At 40.2% G+C, this 26,476-nt stretch overlaps 1 protein-coding gene across 4 annotated transcripts; it reads right to left on the bottom strand.

Moving 5' to 3' along the window:
* frmpd2 (FERM and PDZ domain containing 2) lies at window positions 1-26,476 on the bottom strand. 4 transcript variants are annotated; one of them, XM_061028662.1, is made up of 31 exons: window positions 26,207-26,471; window positions 22,387-22,511; window positions 22,064-22,224; window positions 21,870-21,935; window positions 21,613-21,792; window positions 21,402-21,477; window positions 19,966-20,050; window positions 19,586-19,739; window positions 18,000-18,071; window positions 17,723-17,897; window positions 16,866-17,001; window positions 16,638-16,776; window positions 15,594-15,746; window positions 15,295-15,480; window positions 15,007-15,166; window positions 14,668-14,866; window positions 14,296-14,396; window positions 13,246-13,326; window positions 12,490-12,597; window positions 11,907-12,023; window positions 10,430-10,611; window positions 9,709-9,789; window positions 8,865-8,952; window positions 8,098-8,183; window positions 7,279-7,462; window positions 5,232-5,446; window positions 4,133-4,199; window positions 3,160-3,338; window positions 2,606-2,674; window positions 256-1,007; window positions 1-221 (listed from the first exon to the last, which is right to left on the bottom strand). In XM_061028662.1, exons 2-28 carry the CDS (start codon window positions 22,505-22,507, stop codon window positions 3,301-3,303), a joined length of 3,411 nt encoding a protein of 1,136 aa, XP_060884645.1. In that variant the 5' UTR covers window positions 22,508-22,511; window positions 26,207-26,471; the 3' UTR covers window positions 1-221; window positions 256-1,007; window positions 2,606-2,674; window positions 3,160-3,300. The 4 variants fall into 4 exon arrangements, with proteins under 4 accessions (XP_060884645.1, XP_060884647.1, XP_060884646.1 ...); XM_061028664.1 differs by having other exon boundaries at window positions 260-1,007; XM_061028663.1 differs by having other exon boundaries at window positions 22,387-22,508.

Raw genomic sequence — 26,476 nt, 5'->3', positions numbered from 1 at the left:
CAAAGGTTAGAAATCACTCGAGAGCAGCACGGAGACAGTGATGTCAGCAGACAAAACTAGTGGAGATCTCCTCCTCCACCCCATCTTTCACTCATCAGTCATCACCACGTGCAGTGACCTAAGCGTAGGCTACCGAGGTCGACCCCACGCTGTCCATCTCTGTTACTCCGTTCATGAATAAACAGAGGCCAGTGTGTGGGTGTGCGTGTCCGTCAGAGCGGCTACACGTACACAGAAACACACACACACACACACACACACACACACACACACACACACACACACACACAAGAGCTCACACAGCCTCGTGCCGACTCCACTGGCATAATTAGAAACATTTGGGATCATTTGCAAAGGGAACACGAGCTGTGATGGGATCCAGATGCACTACTGGGTTTCACCAAAATACAGGAACCCTTATTTACGAGGGACCATTACTGGCTCCTTACCCATGTGTGTGTGAGAGTGTGTGTGTGTGTGTGTGTGTGTGTGTGTGTGTGTGTGTGTGTGTGTGTGTGTGTGAGAGTGTGTGTGTGTGTGTGTGTGTGTGTGTGTGAGAGTGTGTGTGTGTGTGTGTGTGTGTGTGTGTGTGTGTGTGTGTGTGTGTGTGTGAGAGAGTGTGTGTGTGTGTGTGTGTGTGTGTGTGTGAGAGTGTGTGAGAGTGTGTGAGAGTGTGTGTGTGTGTGTGTGTGTGTGTGTGTGTGTGTGTGTGTGTGCTGCCTGGTTTGTCCAGATACTAAAAGAGAGTTTGGGGATGGCTCGTTCATATTCAGCTTGTACTTTAATGGCTTTTGTTTTTGTGAGAAGTTGCAAACACAGAACATTTGAAAGAGGGGCCAATTACTTTTAATGATTAAGAATTCAAAATAACTTGTTTTTTAAATTTAAAAATGAAACATCTTCTTGAGTTTTGATGTCCTCTACACTCTTTACACCATCAGCTGCGTAACCGTTTATTTCAGTCGTCCTCTTCTCTTGGCGTCAACAAAAGGCCTCTTTAGAATTTCCTGTGAAGGGGAGAAGAACAAACTATTAGCTTCTCTCTTGTTTCCAATAAGTCTCGTTAATTAAAAGTTAGACACAGCAACACTGATTAGTACCGTTTGCTTTACAGAGATGTCAAATTGAAACACTGAAAGGACTTTGCTGCCACCTTGTGGCTGAGAGAAGAACAGGTAATGTAAGTGTAATGACAGATCAGAAAACTGTATTAATCCCCAGCAGGGAAAATCATTTTCCACCTGGACAATTTATACACACAACAAACAATATCGACAGTACAATTAAAGTACACAACAGATTAAAAAAAATAACAAACACCAATGAAACCATTTGAATATCAGACTGCTGCTGGAACAAACAAAGGACCTCCTGAGTCGTTCAGTAGAGAATTGAGGCATCACTAGTCGCTCACTGAAGGCGCTTCAGAGTCCTTTAAAAAACACTGTGCAAAGGATCGCCTTCAAAGATCAGACCCGTTTTTATTTTCCCAGAGCAGTTTGTTGAGATCATGTGAAATGTAGATTTGTTAAAGAAAGAATGAGAGCAGAATGTCTGTCTCATAAAGTTACATTTCAAACTAATTAATTAGCATATTCAATAAAAATATAATGAAATGACAAAAACATTTTATTAGTTAATTTGTGAGTGAAAAGACTCTCTTAGATTTGTATGTATATGACATGAACGGACAGGAAGTCCAAGTTCCATTCATGATATACATGTTTGATTACAGTACTGACTAATCATTTCTAAGTTCATACATGCAGAGGTGCTGCTTGTCAACAAGCAAGGCCGGCAACTGCTTTGGACCCCAGGCCAGTTGGGGGCCCCCAAGGGCTGATAAACCACAGCGGTCTCTCAAAATGTGCAAAGTTTGCAATGACAGTAGAAAACCTACCTAAGTGGGCCCTATCTGACAGCACTCACTTCAGTAAAATAGTAAATTACTGAATTATACTGGTCCAGCCCTAAATATGCCCCCCCACCCCCACTGGGAATTTATGCCTCGGGCCCCAACAGACTCAAGAATCACCACTGCATCCACATTTACATAAATAATATGTTTACTGATGAGGTTATGTTTCACAGTTGCTACACTTTTCCTTCTCTTTAGTTGGACCCTCTGTCTCCAGCAGTTCTGTTTCCTTCTCCAGGTTCATAAATCACTTTGTAACTCTGGACTTGTTATTCGAAAACCATGATGTCCTCAAACTTTCTCACCTGTCTGAGTCAAACCTTACATCTGCTCCTTTCCTGTTCCTAATTCCAAAATGACCTCCCAAAGTATTTATAGCTCCCCATCTCCACCCGCTCTCTTGACCAGATCATCAATGTTGCATCACAATGTGCATTCTAGCAACCTGAACCTGAACCAGACTGTGAACCTGCCTGCATGTAACCTTTTCATTGCGTAATTTCTGTGGATTCTTTGCTACATATACTGACATCCTGCTTTTGCTAATATATGTTTAATCTTAATTTCACCTATAAATTACTGCATAATGTCAGTATACGGGTTGTCTGCATTGGGCTCCTTCCTTATCTCCTTGACATACACTTGACTAACGTGATATTTTTAAATAATTGACATTTTAAGCATTACCTGCACACATTCTTCCACATCCAGCCACCAACCTCTCTGCTCTCCTCCGTCACTCTTTCTTCAGCAGGCCTGGGAAACAGACGAGATTGAATTGTATCATTTATTTAGAAGCTGCAAAGTTGACTTAAAATGTCGCAGTACAACTCAAGACAACGCAAACATCAAGCACTGATTCAGAGCCAGAAGAATATTTCATCAGGTGGAGGCTGCGTGTTAAGCACTAACTTTTATTCATTTTGTAGATATTGTAATAAAATGATATTTTAGCGTCAGATTTTGTTATGTACCTTGTCACATCATGTCAAGCCACAGTTTATTACATAAGCTATCACACTGTGTCACATCATGTCAAAGGATTTGAAGTTGTTGTCGTGATTTCTTTATGTAATGCGAGTGCCTGGCGTTAGAGTTTGAAGTGACTAAAAACATCAGTCTATCCATCCGGACTGTGACAACACTTAATAAATGAAACGCCTCGGGCTGGTCATTAAGAAGGTCACAACATGTTGTGTCGAATCACATCGCATCATATTAAACTGTGGAACTCTTCTGACCTTTCTGCAGGGTTGGAGTCTATCAATAATATCATTTAAATCTGCCCTCGACCTCCGTCACCACGTCCCGGTTGATCAAGGAGCACAGAGTTGCTTCCAAACGTCTGTCAATTCTGGCGCTGTGCAACACAGTGACGTCGTTCATGTGCCATTAAACTGATCAATGGATGGAAGGATTCCTACAGAAAGAAAAGAGAAACAGGTGAGGAAATGAAGTGGATGTGTTTGTTAATGTGTAAGCCCTGTTTACACCTGGGACTACTAACATCCATCTGGTATGATGGGATCCCAATGAAACACCTTTAAATACATCAAAAACACCTACTACTAGAATGTGTCGCCATAAAAGTCTCTAATAACCCGCTCCATATGCTTAAAGAGAAGAAAAACTTACATCATATCTGTTTGCTAAGACCAAACAAGAATACATTTTTTTGTTGTTGTGACATTTTTCTCGTATTTCATGCAGTATTGGTGCCATTGGTACACAAATGAGTGAAAACTTCTGCTCATGCAGAAGCACACTTGTACTTAATGCTGTAATTTTTTGAAATTCAATTGTACATACTTTAATAATCCCTGAGGGAAATTCTGGTTTATACTCTGTTATTGAGAGACATGCTTCTCACACACATAGACCTGAATCACACACACATGCACAAACAGGACCTGTGGACATTAGTGGAGAGATGTCAGAGTGAGGCTGCTACACACTGCTACGCACGGAGCGGCAGATCTGTTGGGGGTTCAGTGCCTTGCTCAAGGCCACTTCCACAGTACTTGAGAAGTGACCTGGCACCTCTCCAGCTACCAAACAAACTTTCATATTTTTGTCTGCACCAGGATTTAAACTGGCGACGCTCCAGTTCCCAAACCAAGTCCCTACAGACTGAGATACTGCGTGTTGAGCCCTAACACAAGGCTAGTATTACTTCCAGCTGTAAACAGACCATGATAGAAAGCGGATGTTTACCTGGTGAGGGCCGACAGAGAGTCAGTCGAACGTCAGGAGGTGAATTCTTGAACAGCTTTAGCACCTTCTACAGACAAAAGAGAGAACTTTTTAATAGGGCAATAAGACAAACATTGAAGCTGTAGATTTTTTTAAAACACAATTTTCTTGTTAAAGAAAAGTCAAGTTAACAGTATATACAGTGTTTCCTTAACTATCTGTCAGGGTGAAGAAACCCATTGAAACAACTGTCAACCGTCACATACAGAGAAGAAAACACAATAGTTCATTTACAAGCAGTAATACCACAACCAGTTCCTTGTACACCTAGTATGCCATATTTATACGATATAATCATACGAGAGCTTTGTATTGATACAGAAGTGCCAAGGAACGACAGAGATAAGAGATTTCTAATCTCTAACCCTGGGTAGAATCAGTTCTATCTAAAACCAGTTCGCCCGCCCTCATTGCTGCAACACCTGTTGGTTTGCAGTTTTCCTGGTTAAACGGAGGGGCAAAACAAACCTTTCTAGTCAAGACATAAACAAACCATTTCGCACTGGAATCTAAATTTAGAAGGAGGACATACTGGCTGCTGCGTTGTTGTCAGAGAAGCCAGCACTTCAACATAGCGTGTTTCCTTAATGTCTGACATTTTATGATTGAATTCATATCTTACATATTGACCCTTTCATCTTTGTCATCTGTTTCATAATGAAAAAAGGGAAACTAAGACAAATATATCCCAACACTTTTTTTTACAATTAACATTTTTCAACCAACAAGAAGGACTAACTGTGTAAAACACAAAATTAACACAGACGAGAAACATATGAAAGATTTAGAAAATGGATCATTAGACCCCCCGCCCCTAATTAGCGTCTCTTGGCTTCGTGCATTATATGAATTATTGCAGTAAGGATGTCTTAATTACTTAAACTATTTAAGAGTAGTGTCGCAATCTGATCCATCTTTTGCATATGTAATATAATTTCAATTAAAAAAAAATAACTGTCAAGAAATTGAAATAAAGTTAAGTCGCTCACAAAAGGAAGTGTGTACTTTCAATAAAGAAATTAGTTAACGCTAATCAGCTTAGTTTGAAATCTGCACATACAGGATAGGACATCTCCTTGAGTGACTCGCCATTGATGGCCAACAGGACGTCTCCCTCCTGGATCCTGCCGCTCTGCTGGGCTGGTTGGTCGGGGAAAAGCTCTTTAATCCGGACCAGACTGCTAAAGTCTCGCATGGGTGGATCCAGCTCACACATCAGAAACCTGAAGCCCAGGCCGTTTGCATTCTTAGTCAGAGTCACTTCCTGAGTGTTGTCTTCGGGATTGGACGTTGTTGGGAGTAATGGGATGATGTTGAGTTGGAACAGTTGGATGTAGAAAAAGAAGGGGGAAGAAGAAGGGAAGGAAAGAGATAAGATTAAAGCTTATTATTTTGTTGAGTTTGTTATTGTCGTTTTCAGATTTCAATTCAGACACAAGGTGTTTCGCACTTCCTCACTCCCAAAGAGATCACACAAATGGGACGTAGAGACAATAACATTCAACAACATATCAAACTTTTAACACGAGATTGCTACAGGTGGATTTTATGACTATATGGTGGATCCTATGTCACACCTAAAAATGTAATAAACCCAATGTTTCCATCTGAGCAACAGGCAACATGCATAGCATCACCAAAAAATGGCAACAACACTGATGGATAATAGATTAGTGCTATACTGTACACACACTGAGTGATGGATATGCATTATGTTGTTGGAAAAGAGTTGAAAGTTGTAGTCAGCCTGACCTAGCTAGCAGGCTAAGCCAATCTTTTGTACGAGAGGGAAATTTTTCATTTTTGCTCGTTGTATATTTGTTGGCTTTTCAGTACTTTGTAGCCTACTTGAAGTATGCATATTTTCTCTCTTGCTGTTAGTAAGACAGCAAGAGTAAGACTCTCAAATCCCTTCTTACTATCAAAAGACTACAGCTAGCAGCTTGTTAGCATAAAGTCTTGAAAACGGGAAAAACAGCTAGCTTAGAAATCTGTCACTCTTGACACTTTATATATTCATTGACAAGCTTTATTTTCTTAAACCTTTGCCAATGCTAGCTGTTTCCTGCTTTTTAAAGTCTCTTTACAAGCTAAGGTTGCTAACAGGTTGCTAGTTGTAGTAGGCCCAGCAGTATATTTCCACCTAGATAGACATGAAAATCAATCTTAGATGGCTCTGAACAGACAAGACAATACTTAAATATGGACAAGGTATATTTTGCAATAGCTGCACAATTTATTTGTATTTCTATCTGCAACCACCAATACAGGACACAGTTTAAGGAAAAATGTTGTAAACTTTGGTATGAAGACAACAAAAATTGTTAACAGAAAATACATTTTGAACAAATTCTCCTTATCACAAATCATTATTTTTCATACAGCAGGGCAACCCTAGTGTCAAGGCAAAATGAAGAGTTTATGTCAAAGTTGAAATTAAGAAATCGTTTTGATACAGTTATACTCAATATGAATATATAAACCAATGACTGATACAGAGATAAAAGGGTTGTATGTAAGTCAGGTAGAGAGGACCATTTGAAAAACGAGGGTCACGGTTAAAGGGACATGGGTTAGTTAGACCTTGTGTAAATGATTGCCGTTATGATATCTTACAAAAGTATCATTTTCTATAGTTTTCAAATAAGATCTGCCTGTCTGTGTAGAAGGGAAGTGAAGGATAAAGAAAGACATGCAGAAGGATAAGTGAGGCCAGGGGGGATAAGAAGGAGAGGGTCAGGGTCAGTGAGGAAGATCAGGATGAAGAAAAGGAAGTGTGTGAAAGTTCACCTTGAAGCAGCCAGGCTAGCCTGGTTGGATATTAAAGCACAAAACAGCTTAGAGTCAACCAGACAGGTTCTCTCACGCAGGTTCTTCCTCAGTAGTTTAAGGTATTGTGACATAACGTTCGGTCTCTCTGAGGGAACTGCAGATCGATCTATTGGCAAAATTTGATTCATTATTTAAAGTTTGCAAGAGAACTAATGCTCTGCAAACATTTCTGAGCAGTTCCCAGAAAGAGATCCTGAGCTTTAGTTTGTTTTACCCAAATGTATGTATTCTGTGTTGAAAGACCATTGGTCTTAACCTAAGCTGTGGTCACCTACCGTCATTTACAAAGCCGTAAACCCTGGGCTGGTCTGAGTTCATGTTTGGAGGAGGACTGATCGTTGAGCAGCTGCTGAATCTTAGTCTGGCTGGACGGATGCTGTGATTGGATCCAATGCTGCAGGTGTCTAGAGAAACCCTTGGTACGTTCATGGACTGCCGCTCCACCGTCAAGGTTACCACCTACAGGGCGGAAGGAGGGGAAATGGCAAGAATGTAGTTTTTAGTCAGCCAAGAAAGACATTGAGGTTTTTGTAAAGAAAGGGGAAGCACAAGAACAATGGGATAAGTGAGGAGAGAGAGCATGTGATAAGAAGATTAGGTTGCAGTTTGGAAAGAAGCAAATAGGTGGTCATGACAGAACAGTAGTTTGAGCAGCAAGAATGATCAAAACAAGCATTGTCAAATGCTTCGATAGCATCTCTATGACTTTGATTTGAAAGACCTTTGCTTCCCATGCTTCAATCCTCACACAGACAGTTCAACCAGGTAAAATGTTCACCAGGATATGCATCCTGGTGAAACATTTTAGCAAGCTGATGATGGCTAATTTTTAAAAAACAAAGTAAAGTTAGTTTAGTATTAAAAAATATGACCTAATGAAAATAGTTAATCATCATCAGCATATATAGATAATCATTGTTCTTCTGTTCAATTAATCTTTACATTTGGGAAAAACAGATTTCATTTGTGATTTTCAAACTGTTGTAATAAGTTCATCAATGACCAACAGGGTAGTCCTGTGCACAGCCAGCCTACGTTCTCAGGTGCCCGTCGTTTGCAGGAACTAAACAAAATTTAATTCATATGTTCTTTACCTCCATCGTTTTGCTCAGGCAGCTCACAGCCTGTTGGTGGGTGAAGCCCTGGAAGCTAATCCCATCCACCTCCAGCAGTCTGTCACCTGTAATAAAGGAACGTTGGTGAAAAGTAAACAAACAAAATAATTTCCTCATATTTCCCCCCTCTACTTGTTCCATTACTTTGCAACATTTGCTCCTTGTACTGGTTCCTGTTTTAAGGCTTGTAATATCATGCTCTCTCTCCTAGAAGCATTAGCTAAAGGCTAAAATGTATTCAAACAAGTTTCTTTTATGAAAATGAGTGTTACATTTCAGTGACACCGTGTTAAAGAGGGTGTTGTTTGTCCAATCAGCGAGCTGTTATGCCTTAGGGGAAGACGCTCACAAATGGATCCAAAGTGTTAAATGTAATATGCTTGGTGCTAAAAAAAATCATAGAATGAACTTTAATTTTACCGTACATTATATATGTGACCTTTTTATAGTTTTTGCAAATGTTATATTTGTAAAATTATTTGTACTCAAAGGCTTTTATTGTTTTCCTTTTTCAAATAGCACTAAGGTTCCCTGCAGGGTTCCGCTAATTAAAGTTCACAACCCCAGATTTGGGCTAAGGAGCTAAACCTAAAATCCATCATAATGAGAAATCAATTAATGACCCCATTGCAGAAGAGTCAAATGATCAAACATACATCATATGTAAAAAAAAAAAAAAAAAAGGACTTTTATATAAAATTGATGAAGACTGGAGCCTGGTTGTAATAATATTTATCTTTGAATACCTGTATGTACGCGTCCATCCCTTTCAGCAGCCCCTCCGGGAACAAGGCTTCTGATGTAGATCCCTTGTAGATTAGTGTTGGCGCCACCCTGAAGGGTTAATAACACAACTAACATTCAGAACATATCCGAGGTATAATGCTAAATCGTTGGCTAAGTAGTTACTCCATTGTAGGTCACAGCTCAGCTAATGGAACAGTGGTGATCTATGACTAGTGATGTGACGTGGATGAAGCTTTCTTTCTAATCTCGTCAAATGTTAATCAGATTGGGATGAGCAGACTTTGTGACCCACTGATGGAGATTATTTGCTTACTCTCCTTTTTCTTTTCTTTTTTAAGCATCTTATCGAACCTTTGCTTTGTATAAAAATATAATTTGGCCGATACAGAGTTTCCAAACCAATCATTATTTAATTTTCTTTAACTGTTTCAGTGGTAATCATGTAAAAGTGTCTAAAAGCATCGAGAGGTATCATGGGACACTGACAGTTAACTTTCATTCAACCCACCTAAACTCTCACTGGAAAGTCAGGCTTACAGTATGAACTGATTCAGATGTAAAAGCAGCTTTTTTACACATCAAAGGAGAAGTTAAACGGATGGCATCAGACTGCATCCCCCTCTCACTGTGTCAGTGTCAGACAAAAATGTGTTAGAAACACTTGTTTCAAACAGCACCTATAATAATTACATTGCCTAATGTAAACCAGCCCTTATAGTGTTTGTATCTGCATTGTTTCTTGCACAATTGTAAAACTGCAGGCATTAAAAACACCAATAAAAATATTTGGCCAGGTGTGAGTACTACTGCTCATGTCAACATCAAAATAATTCTTAAACTCACAGAGATGCTGATGCCCAGACTTCCCGATATCTTTCTGAGCTCCACAGTGATCTCCGTCCTCCCACAATTCATGGGGCTGTCCTAAAAAAGCAACATTTACAACAGTTTCTATATACTCTATATAACATTTATCTATGTTTATACATGCATCTTTACAAGTAAAAAGTACCACAACCCAATTAATCAAAACTCACTTTATCATAGACAAAGAATTATCCACAATTACAGTCAATATTTACTATTTTTATATTGGTTATGGCCTCCTAAATGAAGTTTTAAAGGTCACATATTATACTCTTTTTCAACAAGTTGAAATAAGTCTCAGGGGTCCCTAAAACATGTCGTGAAGTTTCTTGCTTCCTTGCACCATTCCAAATTGTTTAAGGCAAGAAGACATACTCAGAGGGCAGAACAAACACCCCAGGGTTACTGCCCTTTGTGATGTCACAAAGGGGAAACCTCCAAACAGCCTGTTTGAGCACACATTTTCTGAAAAGTGGAGCAGGCAAAAGACACAGAGGATGGACCTTTCTTATAATTGGTGGATTTGTAGACAGACTAGGTACACATATTAGTGTTGGAAAAACATGGTCCTAACCCTATGTGTATTTTGCATAATATGTGACCTTTAAAGGTTTTACATGACTTTATAACCATTTTATAACCATTTTTGTAAATAAACGCACAAACTGACTTCATTTGAACCCCGTTGTGATCCTACCTGTGCACCGCTGACTCGTACTTCTCGGGGGACAGAAAGCCTGTTGCCTGTCTTTGGTGTCATCATGACTGAAACAATCTCGTCCAGACTATCATCACCTAACTGCCCGTCTGTCATCGGTGTACTGTTGGACTCGTAGTTCCTTAGCGCTGAAGAACGCACAACGATGGGGCTGACACGGACTGTGAATAAAAACAAAGTCAGTTAACATTCGAAGTTGGTTAATATTGTATTTACACTTTAGCCTGTAAACTATAAAAATGTATATTTGACCTGATAGTAGTAGTAGTAGCTGTCCAGTTAATGGTGTTAAAAGTGATTTCTCAGTGACTCTGAAAGATGCTAAGATGATCATATTCAGCTTTCAATCTGACATCAGGTTACCAGCAACTTTAGCAGTAGAATAATTGCAACTGAATGCGCTGCAGCTAGCGCATGTTAGCTTAGCTTAACAAAAAGAAACATTGTTTAAGATACTGCCCTCCTCCAGTCTGACTCTGGGGGAACCTCTGATCCCAGTTAGCTAAGCTTAGTTTGGCCAAATGACTGAAAACATGAAAAATCTTGCTAGCAGTAGCTTACATGTAAATGGTTGGTAAATGGATTGCTGACTTCTGACTGCTCAAAGAGCTTTTACACCGCAGGTCACACCTATCCATTCACACACAGATGGCAGAGGCTGCTATGTAAGGTGACCACCTGAAGTAACTAATCCAATCAGACACATTCTTACACCACCGGGATCATGGGAGTCGAACCCTGGACCTTCCGGTTAGGAGACGACCGACTCTACCAACTGAACCACAGCCGCCATGTAAATCTAGCCCACTGTTAAAGAGTCTTAAAAGTAAATTCATAAATAGTTTTTTAACCTTTGGGAAAATCGAGGCCAGTTGGCTGGTCTGACTGGCTGCAGTCTTTGTGCTAAGCTAAGCTAACAATTGCCAAGGTCTGAAATAGGAATTTCTTGATTCATATTGAATCTGACAGAAAAAAAACACAAACTCTACTTTTGCCCACACAGCTAAATAAAAAAACATTGTGATCTGTGCTGTCAGAGCAGCTAAACCGTAAAGAACAGATGAAGATGACACTTTGCCAACACTTTTTGAGGTAGACCATGAAGTGTTTAACAGTATTCTGAGTTGAAGCTTTAAACAGTATTTTGAGATGTGGAGGAGGAAACTTGTTGATGCCCGTGAGAGCAAGACGAGTCAACATAAAAGTTTTGACAAATCATGTATCATATGCATGTGTTAACAGAGGCACATGCTAAATTCACAGAAAAGGAACTACACAGCACAAAGAAGGGAAGGGAAGTCACAAATCTTCTATTTACATGTTCGTCAATCGGAGCAGGTGCATCGGAAGAACAGGCTGATACCAAAGCACCAACATTATACTCAAAGTAAGGGCAAGGGTTCACAGCTCAGTATCTTTACCCACATACACACACAACAGCACACATAATGATCACCTTTTGGCTGTGAGATAATGAGCTGCACCTCCTCAGGGCTGCTCTGCATGACCTCTGCTGCTTCGTTGAAGGTGACGCCCTCCAGGCTGATGTGGTTCAGAGAGATCAGTCGACCACCTTAGGGCAAAGGTCACAGTGAAAAAAGAGCCGGTGTCCGGTAACTGTAGAGTTTGGAGATCTCACCAGCACCACCTCTAAGCCACCACCTGTTACCTCAAAGGCCTACGACTGAACCCTCACAGAAACCTCACATGCCCTCTCTGTCCTCCTCTGTACTTTTCTGCTGCAAACTCTCAGCATCCAGTTTCTTAAAGGTTAAAGAGTGAAATGCTGGATTAGATACAAAGAAAAGCAGCTACTAAACTCACAAAGATAAGGAGTCTGCACCAAACTAAAATATTCAACATTTAGTGGAACTTAAGCTACACAAAGAAGTTGTTTTTAAGAGTTAAGTAGACCTTAGAAGAAGACGATTTTGTTTCTTTACTGAAAGAATTAAGCTCTTCAACCAGTCATTAATTGAACTTTGGTAAATGAATACATTGTTACTGAGGTTAAGTCTTAAATGTTCACGATTCTCTACCTAGTCTGATGCGTCCGTCCTTATCAGCGGGTCCACCAGGCACAAGGGAGGCAACAAAGATCCCCAAGTCATAGTGCCCCACAGTGTCCTCTCCCACTATGACTATACCTGTTTGAACACAGACCACAGACGGATCAGTAACAGACTGGTTTCTTTTATGATCTAAAAACATTTGTTACTTGTGTTATTTTCTCGTTTTTTTACTTTGAGAGAAAAGTTTCAAGGTTCTTTTATAATCCAGGAAAAAGTCCCTACAAACATGTAAAGTCAATGTGGACTCAAATGTATTTATTTAACCAGGAAAAAGTCTCATTGAGATTAAGAATCTCTTTTACAAGAGTGATGCTGCCAAGACAGGCAGCAGCACAATTTACACAATTTCAGACATAAAACACTGAACAACAATAAACATAAATAAATGAATCACAAAATGAACCATTCATCAAAATCTGCCATAAATCCTCAAGGCGATCAAAAAGGGCAATACAAGTTAGTAAAAACATCTACAGTCAGATATGCTCGCCTCAAGATCATTAAGAAGAACCTTTAAAAACATTCAAGGAAACCAGCTCCCGAAGATTTTAAGTATCTTGCAACCGATTCCAAGAAGAGGCAGCAGCACACTTGAATGCCCTTTTTCCTAATTCTGTACGGGCTTTAGAACAAACAGATAACATTTTGTTGTAGATTAGTGCGACTCCACATAAAATGAAGAAGAGCATCAAAGTTTTAAATCAGAAAATATGATCAGCCTACCAAGGCCGAGCTTTGGATCTTTCCTCAGAGAAACACAAATGACTTCTCTCTCTGATGATGACCCGAGTTTTGTTGGGGTTTCTGTAAGACACAAAGCACAATATCACTCTGAAAGGGATTTCATCCACATTTCATAAAAACTCCCACCATGGCATTGCAGTGACATTTTTGAAGTACAACAACACACATGAACTGCCACAGAGGAATTATGGAAAAACAATCACGTTTAAAGAAATACAGAAATATGATAGGAACAAAAAATATATTTTCTGCAATGTTCTTCAACATTTTATAGCTTAAAGGAATAATGTGTGACTTTTTGATCCAGTAGATGTCGCCGTTAAGCACCAGCATGAAACCAAAACAAACTGCTGTTTAGTGAAACCTCCGCTATTCTGAAGCCTCTGCTCTCCTCCAGCGACACACCTCCAACCCCTCTTCACTCGCATTAGCAGGAAGGAGTTTAGCGCAAGCGGTGGAAAAAACGTGTCCTTTGCTCAACCTGCAGTTTCCATTGGCCTGCATTATGTCTGTGTAGTTTCTCAATCTCAGTCATCCAGGTCATGGTTTGGATCAAGCTTCGAATGTGTCCTGCATTGTTGTGTTAGCAGGCTAATGTTAGCATGCTTTAGTTAGCTCGTAGCTTCACATTGCATGTAAATTGAAACAGAGTGACAGTAATCTAAAAACGCTTACAAGACATTCAAACAAGCAGCGAGTATGTTATTCTTATTTTCTCAAGTCCTTGACTAAATCAGCTTTTTGACGCAAGGAGAGGAGTCTGTCGCCCCGTCCATGTAAACATGATGTAAACACAGCTAGGACAACGACACAGCTAGCGGGACTTGTGGTTCATACTCATTGTGGACAGTCATGACTCAGAGAGACATTTACAAAGTATAAACTTGATTTCTGCTATATGTATTGTATGTGTGAAATGTCTCACATTCTTCCTTTAAGTGCACCACTAGTGAATATGGGACTTGAGGTAAATCTTCTGCCACATGTTGGCAATTCGGTAGAAATAATTATGAAAATTCCTTGTCATACCTCTGGCTGCTGGGGAGCCTGAAGGTGCCTCAGATCCGCTCTTCTGAGAGCAGGATGGGGAACGCATAGCAAGGCTGCCGCGCTGGCTGCTGGACCAGGTGCTGCAGAGATAACAGATAATACATGTGATAAATGTGAATGAGGGACATTGATCAATTTGACACTCTGACAACAGATGCTTTTTCATACAAATTTGGTTTGCAAATTAGCTGAAGAATTGTTGACTGCATTAGCTAGCATTGAATGCACTCATCAAAGTCCAGGCCTCAATATTAGTCAATGAGTTCAGTAACGATATGATCTCAGTGGTTGGAGGTTTTTCCTTATGCAACAGGTTTCCTGCAACATTCAAAGATTGAATAGGATGAATACCTCTGTTCATTGAGGCTCTGGCGCTGCTGTTTGATGCGGGCCTCGATCCTCGCTGCAACATCATCACACAGCTTGGTCACTGAATCATCCTGAGGCGTGGTCAGACCACTGTCGTCCTGAAGCGGCTCTGAACAAGAGAAGGACTTGAGCCGGCCACTCTGAGCCCGACACACTGCAGCATACTGAACGATGTTATCCTCTGCAGGTACACACAGAGAAGATAATGAGCAAGAGAAGTCACCAAAAAGGATTGTGTGTTTTTGGTTTGACTTTTTTTTACCAATGTCTGAAAAATGGTGCCAATGTTTAGCTTGTTGATGAAATAATGAAGTAACTCACCTGAGACCATGCTGTGGCTGAGCTGGCGAGAGTTCATCTCATTGTTGAACTTGTGTTGGGCTGAACAGAGGTTACACAAATATTTGGCAATCTTTGACCTCTCTGTGATGAAAGTGTACTTCTTATTGCTGCCCCGGCCCTCTAAAATAAATTTACGACGCTGCAGGAAGACAAAAGGAAGAGTTTTTGGAGTGTAGCCAACTAAAAAAATACACACAAAAAAAAACACTTTCATAATTTGAGGGAAATTATTATCAAAATTCCCAGAGTAAAATCCTTTGCACTCACACTTGATGAGATTGTAGCTGTCTCCCTCCAGAAGAAATTCTGGCTGGTTGACCGGCAGCCATCTTTAACCTCGTAGATGGTGACTCCTTTGGCACAGACACCGAGGATAATCTCCACTTCTGAAGGCTTTTTCTCACGCAACACACGGTGGAAAAACACGCCGTACTCAGGCAACTGCTGACACACCTGAAAGGCACACATAGAGAATGGTAACTGTTAAGTGTGTTTACTTCTGTCTTGAAATAAAAAGCTGACTAGATACACGTTTTGAATTGTCAAATTGATGGACTTTTTTTTACCTTAAGGAACTCGAGCTCTGATTCGTCGGGCAGCATCTGACTGTTGTCGGTGTGAAGTCGTATCAGCTCCCCCTGAATATACGGCAAGGCACGTTTCTCCATCACACTCTTGGAGACATACTGGTCAGGGCGGTAGTAGTTTCTACCATACACCTAAACACATCAAATCAAAACACTGGTTTAAGCATTCTTTTATCCAGAAACTTAAATCATTCAAATTCTAAAACATTTTTGCGAAGGTGCAAAATGTAAAGTTTTTAGGAATAGGGAACATTCAGTCCCTGAGAAAGAAAAAAACATCTAATACAGAACTAAGCAATAGCTGTATGTATCAGGTACTACAACAATCTTTTTAAAACCTACAAATCGTTGCTGTGAAAAAGCGTCAAAATGCAAAAAAACACCTTTAAAGGGGACATATTATGAAAAATCCACTTTCACAGTGTTTTTGAACATATATTTGGGTAACCTGAGTGTCTACTGACCCACAAAATGTGAAATAAATCCATCCAGTCCTTAGTTTGTGGTCTGCATAAGTCTTACAACACAGAAAAATGCTCCTTTTCAAATTTGCTCAACTTGTGACATCACAGTGGGATTCTGGTAAAAAAAAATCCCCTCCCCTCCCCTGATATCTCCACCCATGGACTCTACCCCCAGCCTTGAGCAAAACTTTTGTGCAGGTCTGCCATTTTTATTCTTGCTACAGAGGAGTGATGTCTACTGGGAAAACTCAGGGGGGACTCATTGCATTTAAAGAGACACACACACCAAAACGGAGCGTTCTGAGAAAGCTGGTTTATACAGGGTCACAAACCTCCTCTGGTGCTTGATTCATGTTATATTTTGACCAAAGCACAGCACAGATGTATTTAGACCACAGGAGACTGTTTAAAAAGGTAGAAAAGGGGGATAATATGTCCTCTTTAAATCAGTTTTAAGCTTGGTTTAGCCGACCTTGATGCAAAAGCTCTGCACAGTTATTATAACATGCACTTTAATTTTCTGCATTCATATGTTTTGTTCAAATGTATAGTACACAACCTCAGGCATTGTGTCTCCGTACTCCGTCTGCAGAGCCAGCGCTCCCAGGTACAGAGCGGTCTCCTCATGGCAGGACAGTCTGTCCTCTAAAATGTCTCTCCTGAGCTGAAGGTAAAACTGGTGATGGGTCTGTTTGTGCCTGATGGAGAAAAGCGTACACACTGAAAAGATTCTGTACATAACATGTTATGGATGCAGAGTTTCAGTAATAATATAATTAAGACTTACAAAAGAAGAGAAATATCATTGACAAAGAATTTGATCCTGAGGAAAAGGACAAAGGTGGTTGTAGGCACTTTCTTCCAGCTATCTGGAGCAACTTTGGAAATCTTTGTGTCATTGTCCACGAAGAAGAACTCGTTATCTGATGAGAGAAGAGAGAAAGAAAGAAAAGAAACAGTGAGTTGACAGAAATATGTGACTTCCAGGGCGCCTATGGCCTAATGGTTAGTGTGTGCGCCCCATGTACGGAGGCTGTGGTCCTCCAAGCAGGCGGCCTGGATTTGAATCTGACCTGTGGTTCCTTCCCCACATGTCATTCCCCACTCTTTCTCTCCTTAATATCTGACTCTATCCACTGTCCTACATCTTAATAAAGGTATAAAAAGCCCCAAGATAACCCCTTAAAAACACATTTATATACTTTCTGCAGCAGTCCAATTCAAGGTGGTTGACCATGGTTCCATACTTGCCGTGGTTTCAGGAAGTTTTACTTTGATCATGTTTCATTAGAAGCATACATGTTCCTAGATGTCCAAATAGTGTTGTTTATGATTTTGTTGTCATTCACAACATATTTAATCAAAACTCTCAAGAACAGCTTTTTCAGGCCTCTGATTGGTGTCCTTTACGACCATAATGTAAATCGTCATCTGATGACCTGCATCACCTCAATAGAATACCTGGACAAGCATTGTTTATGTTAAAACAGTTTTTATCAGTGAGACAATCAGACACAAAGATAGTTCTTCAGATAAACAGCCAACAACTGTTCATCCAGTTAGGCCATGTCTATTTTTCTAATCCCACCTATTTAATTTCTTTCCCGTTACCCTCACTGACTCATTCTTTTCCAGCTATCTTACCGTCAATATAAGCAAGGCCAAAGTAGAAGTGTTCCATTAGGTTTGCGTGAGCCACGATCATGTCAAAGACGTCCCCTCCCCTGGACTTCACCTCACACTTGACCAGGATGCTCTGACCGTTTGGCATCACCACAGTCAGCTCCCTCTGAGTGGTTGGAGATTTTCCTTTCTTTGACTTCAAGCAGAATAAAAGATACACTTTAACAAAAGATTGGGATTTGCATGGGAATCTAAGAAGATAAAAAGTGACAGGATTTTTTTTTTTTCAAGAACTCACCACAATGGATCCAGGCAGCTCTATGGTAACTGGTGGCTCGTCTAACATCTTTATAAACTCTGGACCCATGTCCTGTAACAAAGAACAATGCAAATGAAAATATATTTTCCCCCATCAAAAAAGTTTTGTGTCCATTATATTACCATAGACTGTGTAAAATAGTGAATCCCAAAGTTAGGCCCGTGGCTCCATAGGGGGACCTGAAGTTATGATATAGGACAATGCTAAATAAAACAATACACATCGTTTTGCACTGCCAGAAAAGCGAAAAGTGAGAGGACTTTCAGGTAAATGTAAGGCTGACAATGAATCTACACCACAACTGCTAAAACAGAGACAAATAAAATATGACCGGAAGCGAGATCTCAGTGACATCTCTTCCTCGACTTCACCTGTACAACCGTAATGAAGAGAGCACACTCCTTCGTTTTGACATGTGTGATAGAAGTTTTCTGCAGTTACCTCAATCAACACAAAATACAGATCAAAGCTGGACATCAAAAATTAACTAAGAGGAGGTGCCGGTGGGAGAGTGGTTAGGTCATGCGCGCTTTTCTATTCTTCTGACTACTCAAAGCGCTTTTACATCGCAGGTCACACCTACCCATTCGCACACTGACGTCAGAGGCTTCTATGTAAAGTGACCATCAGAAGTAACTTAACCTATTCATACACATTCATATGCCACTGATAAGCAGCGGGAACAACTTGAGGTTAAGTGTCTTGCTCAAGGACACATTGGACATGTGGCTGCAGGAGCCAGGAATTGAACCCCAGACTTTCCAGTGGTTAGACCACCGACTCTTCCAACTGAGCCACAGCCACCCCAAATACAGCTAACATGGAAGACAGTAGAGCAATCTATGAAATCTATGACTGACCCTACTTCCCACTTGATGTATTACCTTCATCATTTCCCATAGGATGCTGCGGTATGATTTGCTTCAATAATCACATTATAATCAATTAAATTATTATTTTTCTCATGAAGAATATAACAGATGATTTAGCGGGGTAAGTTTTATGGATATGTCTACCTTGTGATTGACTAATAATTACCCTGCAGCTTTAGAAACCATGATAGATTCAAGCACTTTGTATAGCCTCTCATTACAAAAACTGTGACACTTGGCAACAGGCTGGTTTACCAACCGGTTGCAGCCCACTTGATGTTGGAGCAGCTTATCTGTTTATAGGCTACATGGTAGCAGAGTTTACAATTGTCTAATTTTGCTGAAAGTCAGGTGCAGTGGCACTGTGAATACTGACCCCATCCCGTTTCAGTCGTCAAGTGAAAACAATCAACATAAATCCAAAAAGAATAGAAAAGTAAAGCAAAATTAATTAAAATACAAATTTAATGGACTCAAAAGTCCAGATGAAACGTGAACATTGTTAAACTCGGAGGATCTAATCCTGTCTACTGTAGCTTTAATAAACCAAGATGGTGTTGGCTATTATGCCAATTTTAAAGATACTACACAGTACTCGACAAATCAGACACTGTGATTGTCTCCATCTCTTTTGTATGGTCAATATACTGTATGTAGTGTCATCATATTATGTGATATAGTCATCTGGCTTACTTTTGCTTTCTTGTCACTCAGAGTCACCGTGGAACCGAACTGTGTGAGCGATCTTGAGTTGGAGTTTCGATTGCCATCCTGGAAAGAACTGGGGCTGCGGTTCAGTTGCTGCCAGCTGCTATAACTCTCTCTGTGTCGACTTGCTGAGGGAGTCCTGAGAATAAAACGTTTTTCATAATCAGTCTGCGGAATGGAGAGATCTGTCGCTCGTGATGGCTCGGACAAAAAGCTCACATTTCATGGAAGAAATCTCCTTTAGTGGTGTGGGCTTCGCTTGTTAACTGTGTCTTCTTACTTTAATTAAAATGTTGGCCAATGACAATGTGCTGTTAGCTCTGTAAGAAGATGTGAAAAAATATGTGTGGACACAGTCTTCATACCGTATGGGCTCGCATGCATAAGATGCTCCTGAGAATGTTCTAGAGATCCTCTTCGAAGCCCATGTCGAGTTACTAAATGAACCTCCTGAAAAACAAATCGGAATGTATTACCAATAGCACAGTTTTTACATCTGACTCTGTAAAATGTGTAAAAGCAAGAGCTGGACATTTAAAACAACTCCAAAATGATTCTCTTGAGATCAGAAGATTTACCACTTCATACTTCTGTACAGTAAAAGTAAAGCTACAAACAGAAGTTCGTTTTTAAAACCATATACTGAAATATGAATGTATAAATTTGTGACCTTTACAGGTGCTAGATTTAGTTAGTTCTGGGCAGAGAAAAGTTAGCTGTTCAACCTTACTTTCATTCTACAGGAGAAGCTAACTTGCTGTTAGCTAGCTTCACATTCATGGTGCAGAATATTACTTAAATATGAAGCTATTGCCAGCAGCTGGTAAGCTTTGATAAGCACAGCTGTATTTACCTGTAAGGATTACTTAAGAGAGTATATACAATTAATGAGTCCATGTAATAATATTAAAATGTCTTTTGTGACCTTTAGCCGTGCTGGTAGGTAAATTACTTTTAGACAGAGTAGACTCCGCTGCTTCATGTCTGTTTGCTAAGCTAACTAGCTGATAGTAGTAGCATCATAGGCCTATTTGGTAATATCAACTTCTGTCTTTCTGTTACATTACAAAAAATATGTGTAGATTTTCTTAAATGTCAGACGGATGCTACAACAGTCCAACTGAAATAAAATAAAACCCCTCAACAAAATCAATAAATATCAATGTGACAGCTTTTTTCATCATATTTTTTTCTGTTGAAACTGAATCAGTGGCGGTTCCAGACCACTCTTAATGAGGGGGCCAAACTGGGGCCAGTTGTTTTGTCAGAGGGGAACATTAAACCCAGGAGAAAAATAGACAAAGATGATCGCTTTAAAATGTGTATGTGTTATTAAGGGGGCTGTTCCTTTTTTCAGTAAAGCAATAACAATTTTCATTTCTACATGCTGTTAAATCTGCTGCACCTAAGCAGGTTATTAACTATCTAGCCTTAGAACTGACATTATCATTGCACTTGTCCCAGGGGAATGTCTGCTGGCTGCTTGATCTAGAGGCTAAGGTGAAGTCTGTGAGGCTGTTACTTTTGTTTTAAGAAGTTTGCTGTCTTGCTAAGATTGCAAAGTGTCATTTGCTCTGCTTTCAACAGAACACTAACGGTTGAAGCTAAATCAAATTGTTATGTCTGAAGGTATGTTAGGGGACACAACTGTGAGGCTAATAACTTCAAATGGTTTCTTTAGGGTTTGCAATTTTTCTCACAGGGCAACACACAAGAAGTGATTAAAAGAGCAAATATGTTTGCTGTTGCAAACAAATATTCCATTTGGATTTTAAATCTGCCAAAGGAATCAGCGTTTTACCGTGTAATCTGTCCCTGACGATTTGACTGCGGTCTGTGATGGGCGATCCATTTTCAGACATGGACACATGATCGACCTGCAAACAGATCAGAGTCCAGCTCAAGGAAACATGGAGGTATACAGTAGCTCTTATAAACATTCTAGCAGAATGAAACATGGCTACACAGAACCAGCTCAAACCGAACCAAATCAACCCGAATCGAACACTCACTGAGTTTCTGTAGACATCTTCCACCAGCTGCCTGACCAGCTGTTCAGCAGGAGGCAGCATCGCGACCTTATGGTGAAGCTCACAGGTCTCCAGCACCGTCAGCAGGTCGTTCCTCCGAACCTCCACGTCCTCGCACATGCTCAGTAGCAGACCCTCCAGCTCTGCACTCAGCTGGACAGGCTTGGAGGGAAAACGAGCAGCAAAATGAGTAACCAGGACGTACTAAGAATAAATCTGAGAGAGCGATGCTGAAATACCTGGTTTGGTGGAAGATGATAATCAACACACCAGTAAAGAGTCATCCCCAGTGAGTACACAACCATCTGAGGAATAAGGAAATTATACACACATTAATAATACCACCACACGTTTACCAAGCACGCCTTTTCAGATTCCCAAACACCAGGTTTTTGTCTGTGTCCTATTTTGTCTGAGATTTTTTTTTTCCAACCTTTTCAACTGCGGTCCTGGAGGAGGACGTGTGACCCTGAGCTTCAGGAGCTGTGAAGGAGGCCACGTCTTCATACCGGGCACAGCTTTTGAAGGCCAGACTCCCATTGGCTGAGAGTAGCACTGAGCCCGGACTCAGCACACTGCACATGTTACCTGAACCTAAACAGAAAACACAGCAGACACGTCTGACATTTAACGACACAAAGAGGTTAATTCAATCACTAGATGCTATTTGGATGGGGACATTGTTTTAACCTTAGGTGCTCTTGAATGCTGGTTGAAATAGAAGGAAATGGTCACTAATACTGTGAGGGGTTATACCTTCTTTTGAAATGTCCAGTAAGGCCTCAGTGCTGGCCAGCAGGAGACACCAGACCTCATCCTCATCCAGTGGTGAACCCCGAGCCTCCAACACTTCAGTCAGGGTCACAAATGTACCCATCCTGCTGGGAGACACAACCACAACAGAAGAAAAAAAAACAGTCAATTAGCAGGACTAGACAATGCAGTGCTATAATACACTTTGAAAAGGTTATATGCTCCTGAACTAAACATTTTACAGTGTATATCTACCTTTAAACATGGCGTTTTACCTACCAATGATACCAATTAATGGTAATTATACTTTTAAGTACCACAATATGGTACCTCATGGATAAGTGTTGGCAAGTGGTTAAGTGTGCTAGTGATGTCATTTCTTAACCAGCGTGCAAAATGTCCTCACGGACCAGAATCCCACTAAGATACAGTGAACGTCTTGAGGTCAGAGGTTAAAGTCCTAGGCGGTCAAGCTAAGGGTTTAGTGGAATTAGATCTAATTTGAAACACATTCAGCCGTACTGCTAATTGCTTTGTACTTTTCCTGTGATCTCTTATAACTTTATGTGCGATCTCATAAAATGAAACTGAACTGAGAGGTTAAGTAGCTTCAACAGAGTTTGATTTCCCAGATTAATTGATCCTTACATGTAGGTTTAAAAAAGCTGCATGTTTTTGTTTTCAAAGTATACACTTGTAAATGATGTGTCTTTTTTTGTTGGATTAGATTCTTTCTTAAGGTTCATGCACTTTGTTGACTTGTACTAAATCAGGCTGTTTAGTTTTGCCGGGTGAGCAGTTGTAAAGCACTCATGTGCTTATGCTAAAGGATTAGTGAAATTACCTTACCTTGTAAATTACCTTGAGGGGATTCTGGTAATTAAAAACATCCAGTTTACTCCTGATAGTAAAATGAAACCAAAGTGGTATAATACATATACCGGTACATTCACCATCTCATATTATGAGTGAACAAACATAAACGAATGCTGATGCACGCCCTTATTGTTTAATTCATTATTATTGATAAACGCTTGTTTGAAGCTACTGTGAGTTACTTTCAGTTTGGGTTGTTTTTGGCGCCCCCTTTGGACACAGCAGTACATCTTATCTCTTTGCTGATCTTGTCCTGTATGTACTGTATGTGCGAGTAAGTGAGTTGTGTTTTCTGACAAAAAATCGTATCCAGCCTTCTTTTATCACTAAAACATTTTACTCACTGTGAATCTTTGCCTCGAAAAATGTAAACCAAGTCTTGCTGTTAATTTCCTTTTCTTACAACTGTCCAATGGCAGAATTTACAGGCATTACAAATATTGATATAGAAATAATCAGTCCTCCAGCTGATGATCTGGTTTTCTTTTGTGGGTCATTAAGAAGCAATGCACCCCCCCCCCCCCCCCCCCCCCCCCCCCCCCCCCAAATGCTCAAAGTATTTCATTTTTTTCCTCGTCAGTTCAACAAATCAGAAAATGCAACTTCCAAATAATATGTTTTACTAATACCTGATTGGTTGGTTTGGCCATATGTGGACGCAGCGAGAGAGTGTGGATTTAAAATTAAATAAACTACAGGGGTAAGTACTGTATAAAAGTTATGCAATAATTACTTTGGTTTGCTCCCCCCCCCCCACCCCCACATCTCCCATTCAAAGCAGTCTAGAACATTCTGTTTCATGACCAGCTAAGAACTACTCACAGGACCTTTCATTTGTTAGTTTTTTCTTCTGTGGTGTAATAAATATTCATAGTATTCGTTGAACTTTTTATCTTAGCAAAAGCGACAAAGTTTCAAATATCTGACACGTCATTTCTCTGGATAGTGCTCAGAGCTCCTCCTTCTTCCTTTGGTCCAAAATGAACACCCGGCATCCTGCTGATGCATGACCTCGTATGACAACATGTAGACTTAATCAGAGAATTGAATTAAATCAATCACTTAAGGATTTTGCCCTATTGTTACTGATACTGAATGCAGCTATTTAAATCACTATAAATCAGAAGCTGATGTCAGTGGTTAATTGGATCACTAAATCTCTAATCACTATGATGGCCAGCTGGGTTAACACAACCTGAAACAAAATGTGTTTTTTGCTGCACCTCCTGTTTTATGAACCTTGTTCATATATTTGTCACACACAAAAAAACAAGATCATTTCGTTCACTTCCTTAACTTGCACTTCCGCTTATTTCAATCAAAGACACTCTGAACATTTCATGGTGGGGAAATGAGCGTAATAACATCATTTATTTTAAATTACATTGTAAACCATAGAGATCAAGATCTCATTCACAAGGGAGACCTGGCCACTGTAAATCCCAAGCTAGTTGGACGATGGATTGAATCTACTGTGTCATAGTTAGTGATGTCGCGTTGCAGTGCGTCGCAGTGCGTCGCGGTTGTGCGGTGCGTTGCGTTGTGGTGCGTTGTGTTGTGATACGATACGATACACTTTGTTGTCCCCCTGTGGAAATTTGTCTGCCAAACATTCAGCTGTTTCCACTAGAATCAATGGATGAATAAACAATAGAAAAACACACAGTGTTTCCCCTACCATTATATTAGGGGGGCGGCCCGCCCCCCCAATGGGAAAAGGACATCTGTCATTAAAAGTAACCCATGAACACCAAGATTCCTTCAAGTGTTTGTGTCGGCGTGTCGGCGTTGTCATGATTGGATGATTGGTTTCAAAATCTGATTAACATCCGGACGTTAGTATTGCTGCCTCCAGGAACTGTCCTACCATAATCATCTTATTCCCTCTTAAATAAGAGGGTTAAGTGGAGAAAAATAGAAGGAAGCTTAAGGTGTTTATTTGATTAAACATTTATAATGACCCTCTTGAACATACTTTAACCTATTTTCATGTAACTCAGTGTACTATTTGAGTTGAACTGCGGCTGCTGTCACTGGGATTTTCCGCTCGGTGACCTTCGGGACACATGGACAGAATTAAAACACTGACAGACAGCAGACGAGCTTAGTGTGGCATGTCAGGTGGCATGACAGAATCCCAAGAATCCATAAGTACTTTGTTTTATTTAATCGAGATAACCTTAGGTGAAGTGTCTACGTGATCAACAATTAGTCAAAGCCGTTTTGACTAGCTAATGTAGGAAAAGTACATGTGTTGCTAATAACATTAACAATGGCTGCCTCCTGACTGAATGTTCCAATAAATCGGAACAATTTGATAACGAGCCAGCACGAAAAGTACCAGGACCCTGAAACTTGAGAAGCTAAATGGATCACAGCCATCATTGCCTGACCCTATTATCAAGAGCTGTGCTTTAGCTTCTTTGACATGTCAAATGCCTTAAGTAAAATGGCAGATTCTTTAAATAATTGTCTTCATAAATATTCAACTCCACTGGCTCCAAGCTGTGTGTGAAATAGGAGTACTTACAAAAGGTTAACAATTAATTTGAGTACAAATGAAACCCAGTGAAAATGCTACCAAAACCTAATCACAAAAACTATTTTTTTCCAATTCAGACAATAAAAACTCACTGTACTGCACATTGTTTGGTAGTATTTACATGGCTTTGTTGGCTAGAACACACAGGCTCTGTCATCGCCAGCGTGCTTCAAACATGATCTGTATGAGATGAATGGGTTAGATGCTCTGTAGCTCCCTTTACTCATTCTTTTTCTACATTGCTGTGTGCACAATGTGTTGTTGTAACAGCAGTAGCATATATAAAAAAAACTTGTACCTCAGCCCAGCCCTGTGTCTGAAAACACATACTTTAAGGCCTAAGGGAGTTTTATGAGGTCAGGCTAAAAACATTATAACCTGGTCTTGATGCATAATGTGTCTTACCTTATTTCATCCAGTATCTGAAGAGATTTTTCTGAAGTTCCTTGAGACCTAATCCTTCTTCCTCTTATGCATCCCCTGCTGCCGTTCCACCCATCTCTCCCTGGTCCGAGCTCTGTCTGTCATGGCAGCGTGTCACAGATGCCTCATCTTATCTTGACACTTCAGTTATCTCTGCAGAAAGGACACATCAGCTCCATAACATAATTTGGTCTCCTCTTAGCTCTACTGACGTGTTGTTTCTGTGTTTTCCTTTCTTTTCTCCTATTTTTA

Source organism: Labrus mixtus, chromosome 21 (assembly GCF_963584025.1).
Source record: "Labrus mixtus chromosome 21, fLabMix1.1, whole genome shotgun sequence".
NCBI classification, from domain to species: Eukaryota; Metazoa; Chordata; class Actinopteri; order Labriformes; family Labridae; genus Labrus; species Labrus mixtus.
Note: the sequence above shows the minus strand (reverse complement) of the source record. Positions and strands in the feature narration are given on the sequence as shown.

Excerpts from the sequence above, each read along its gene's own strand:
- frmpd2 (XM_061028662.1), bottom strand. The coding sequence starts at position 22,507 with ATGGGTACATTTGTGACCCTGACTGAAGTGTTGGAGGCTCGGGGTTCA. Across the intron at positions 12,024-12,489 it reads GGACGGACGCATCAGACTAG|GTGGTCGACTGATCTCTCTG; the intron begins GTAGAGAATCGT and ends CTTTGCCCTAAG. Across the intron at positions 5,447-7,278 it reads TTACGGCTTTGTAAATGACG|ACAACACTCAGGAAGTGACT; the intron begins GTAGGTGACCAC and ends CCAATCCCGAAG.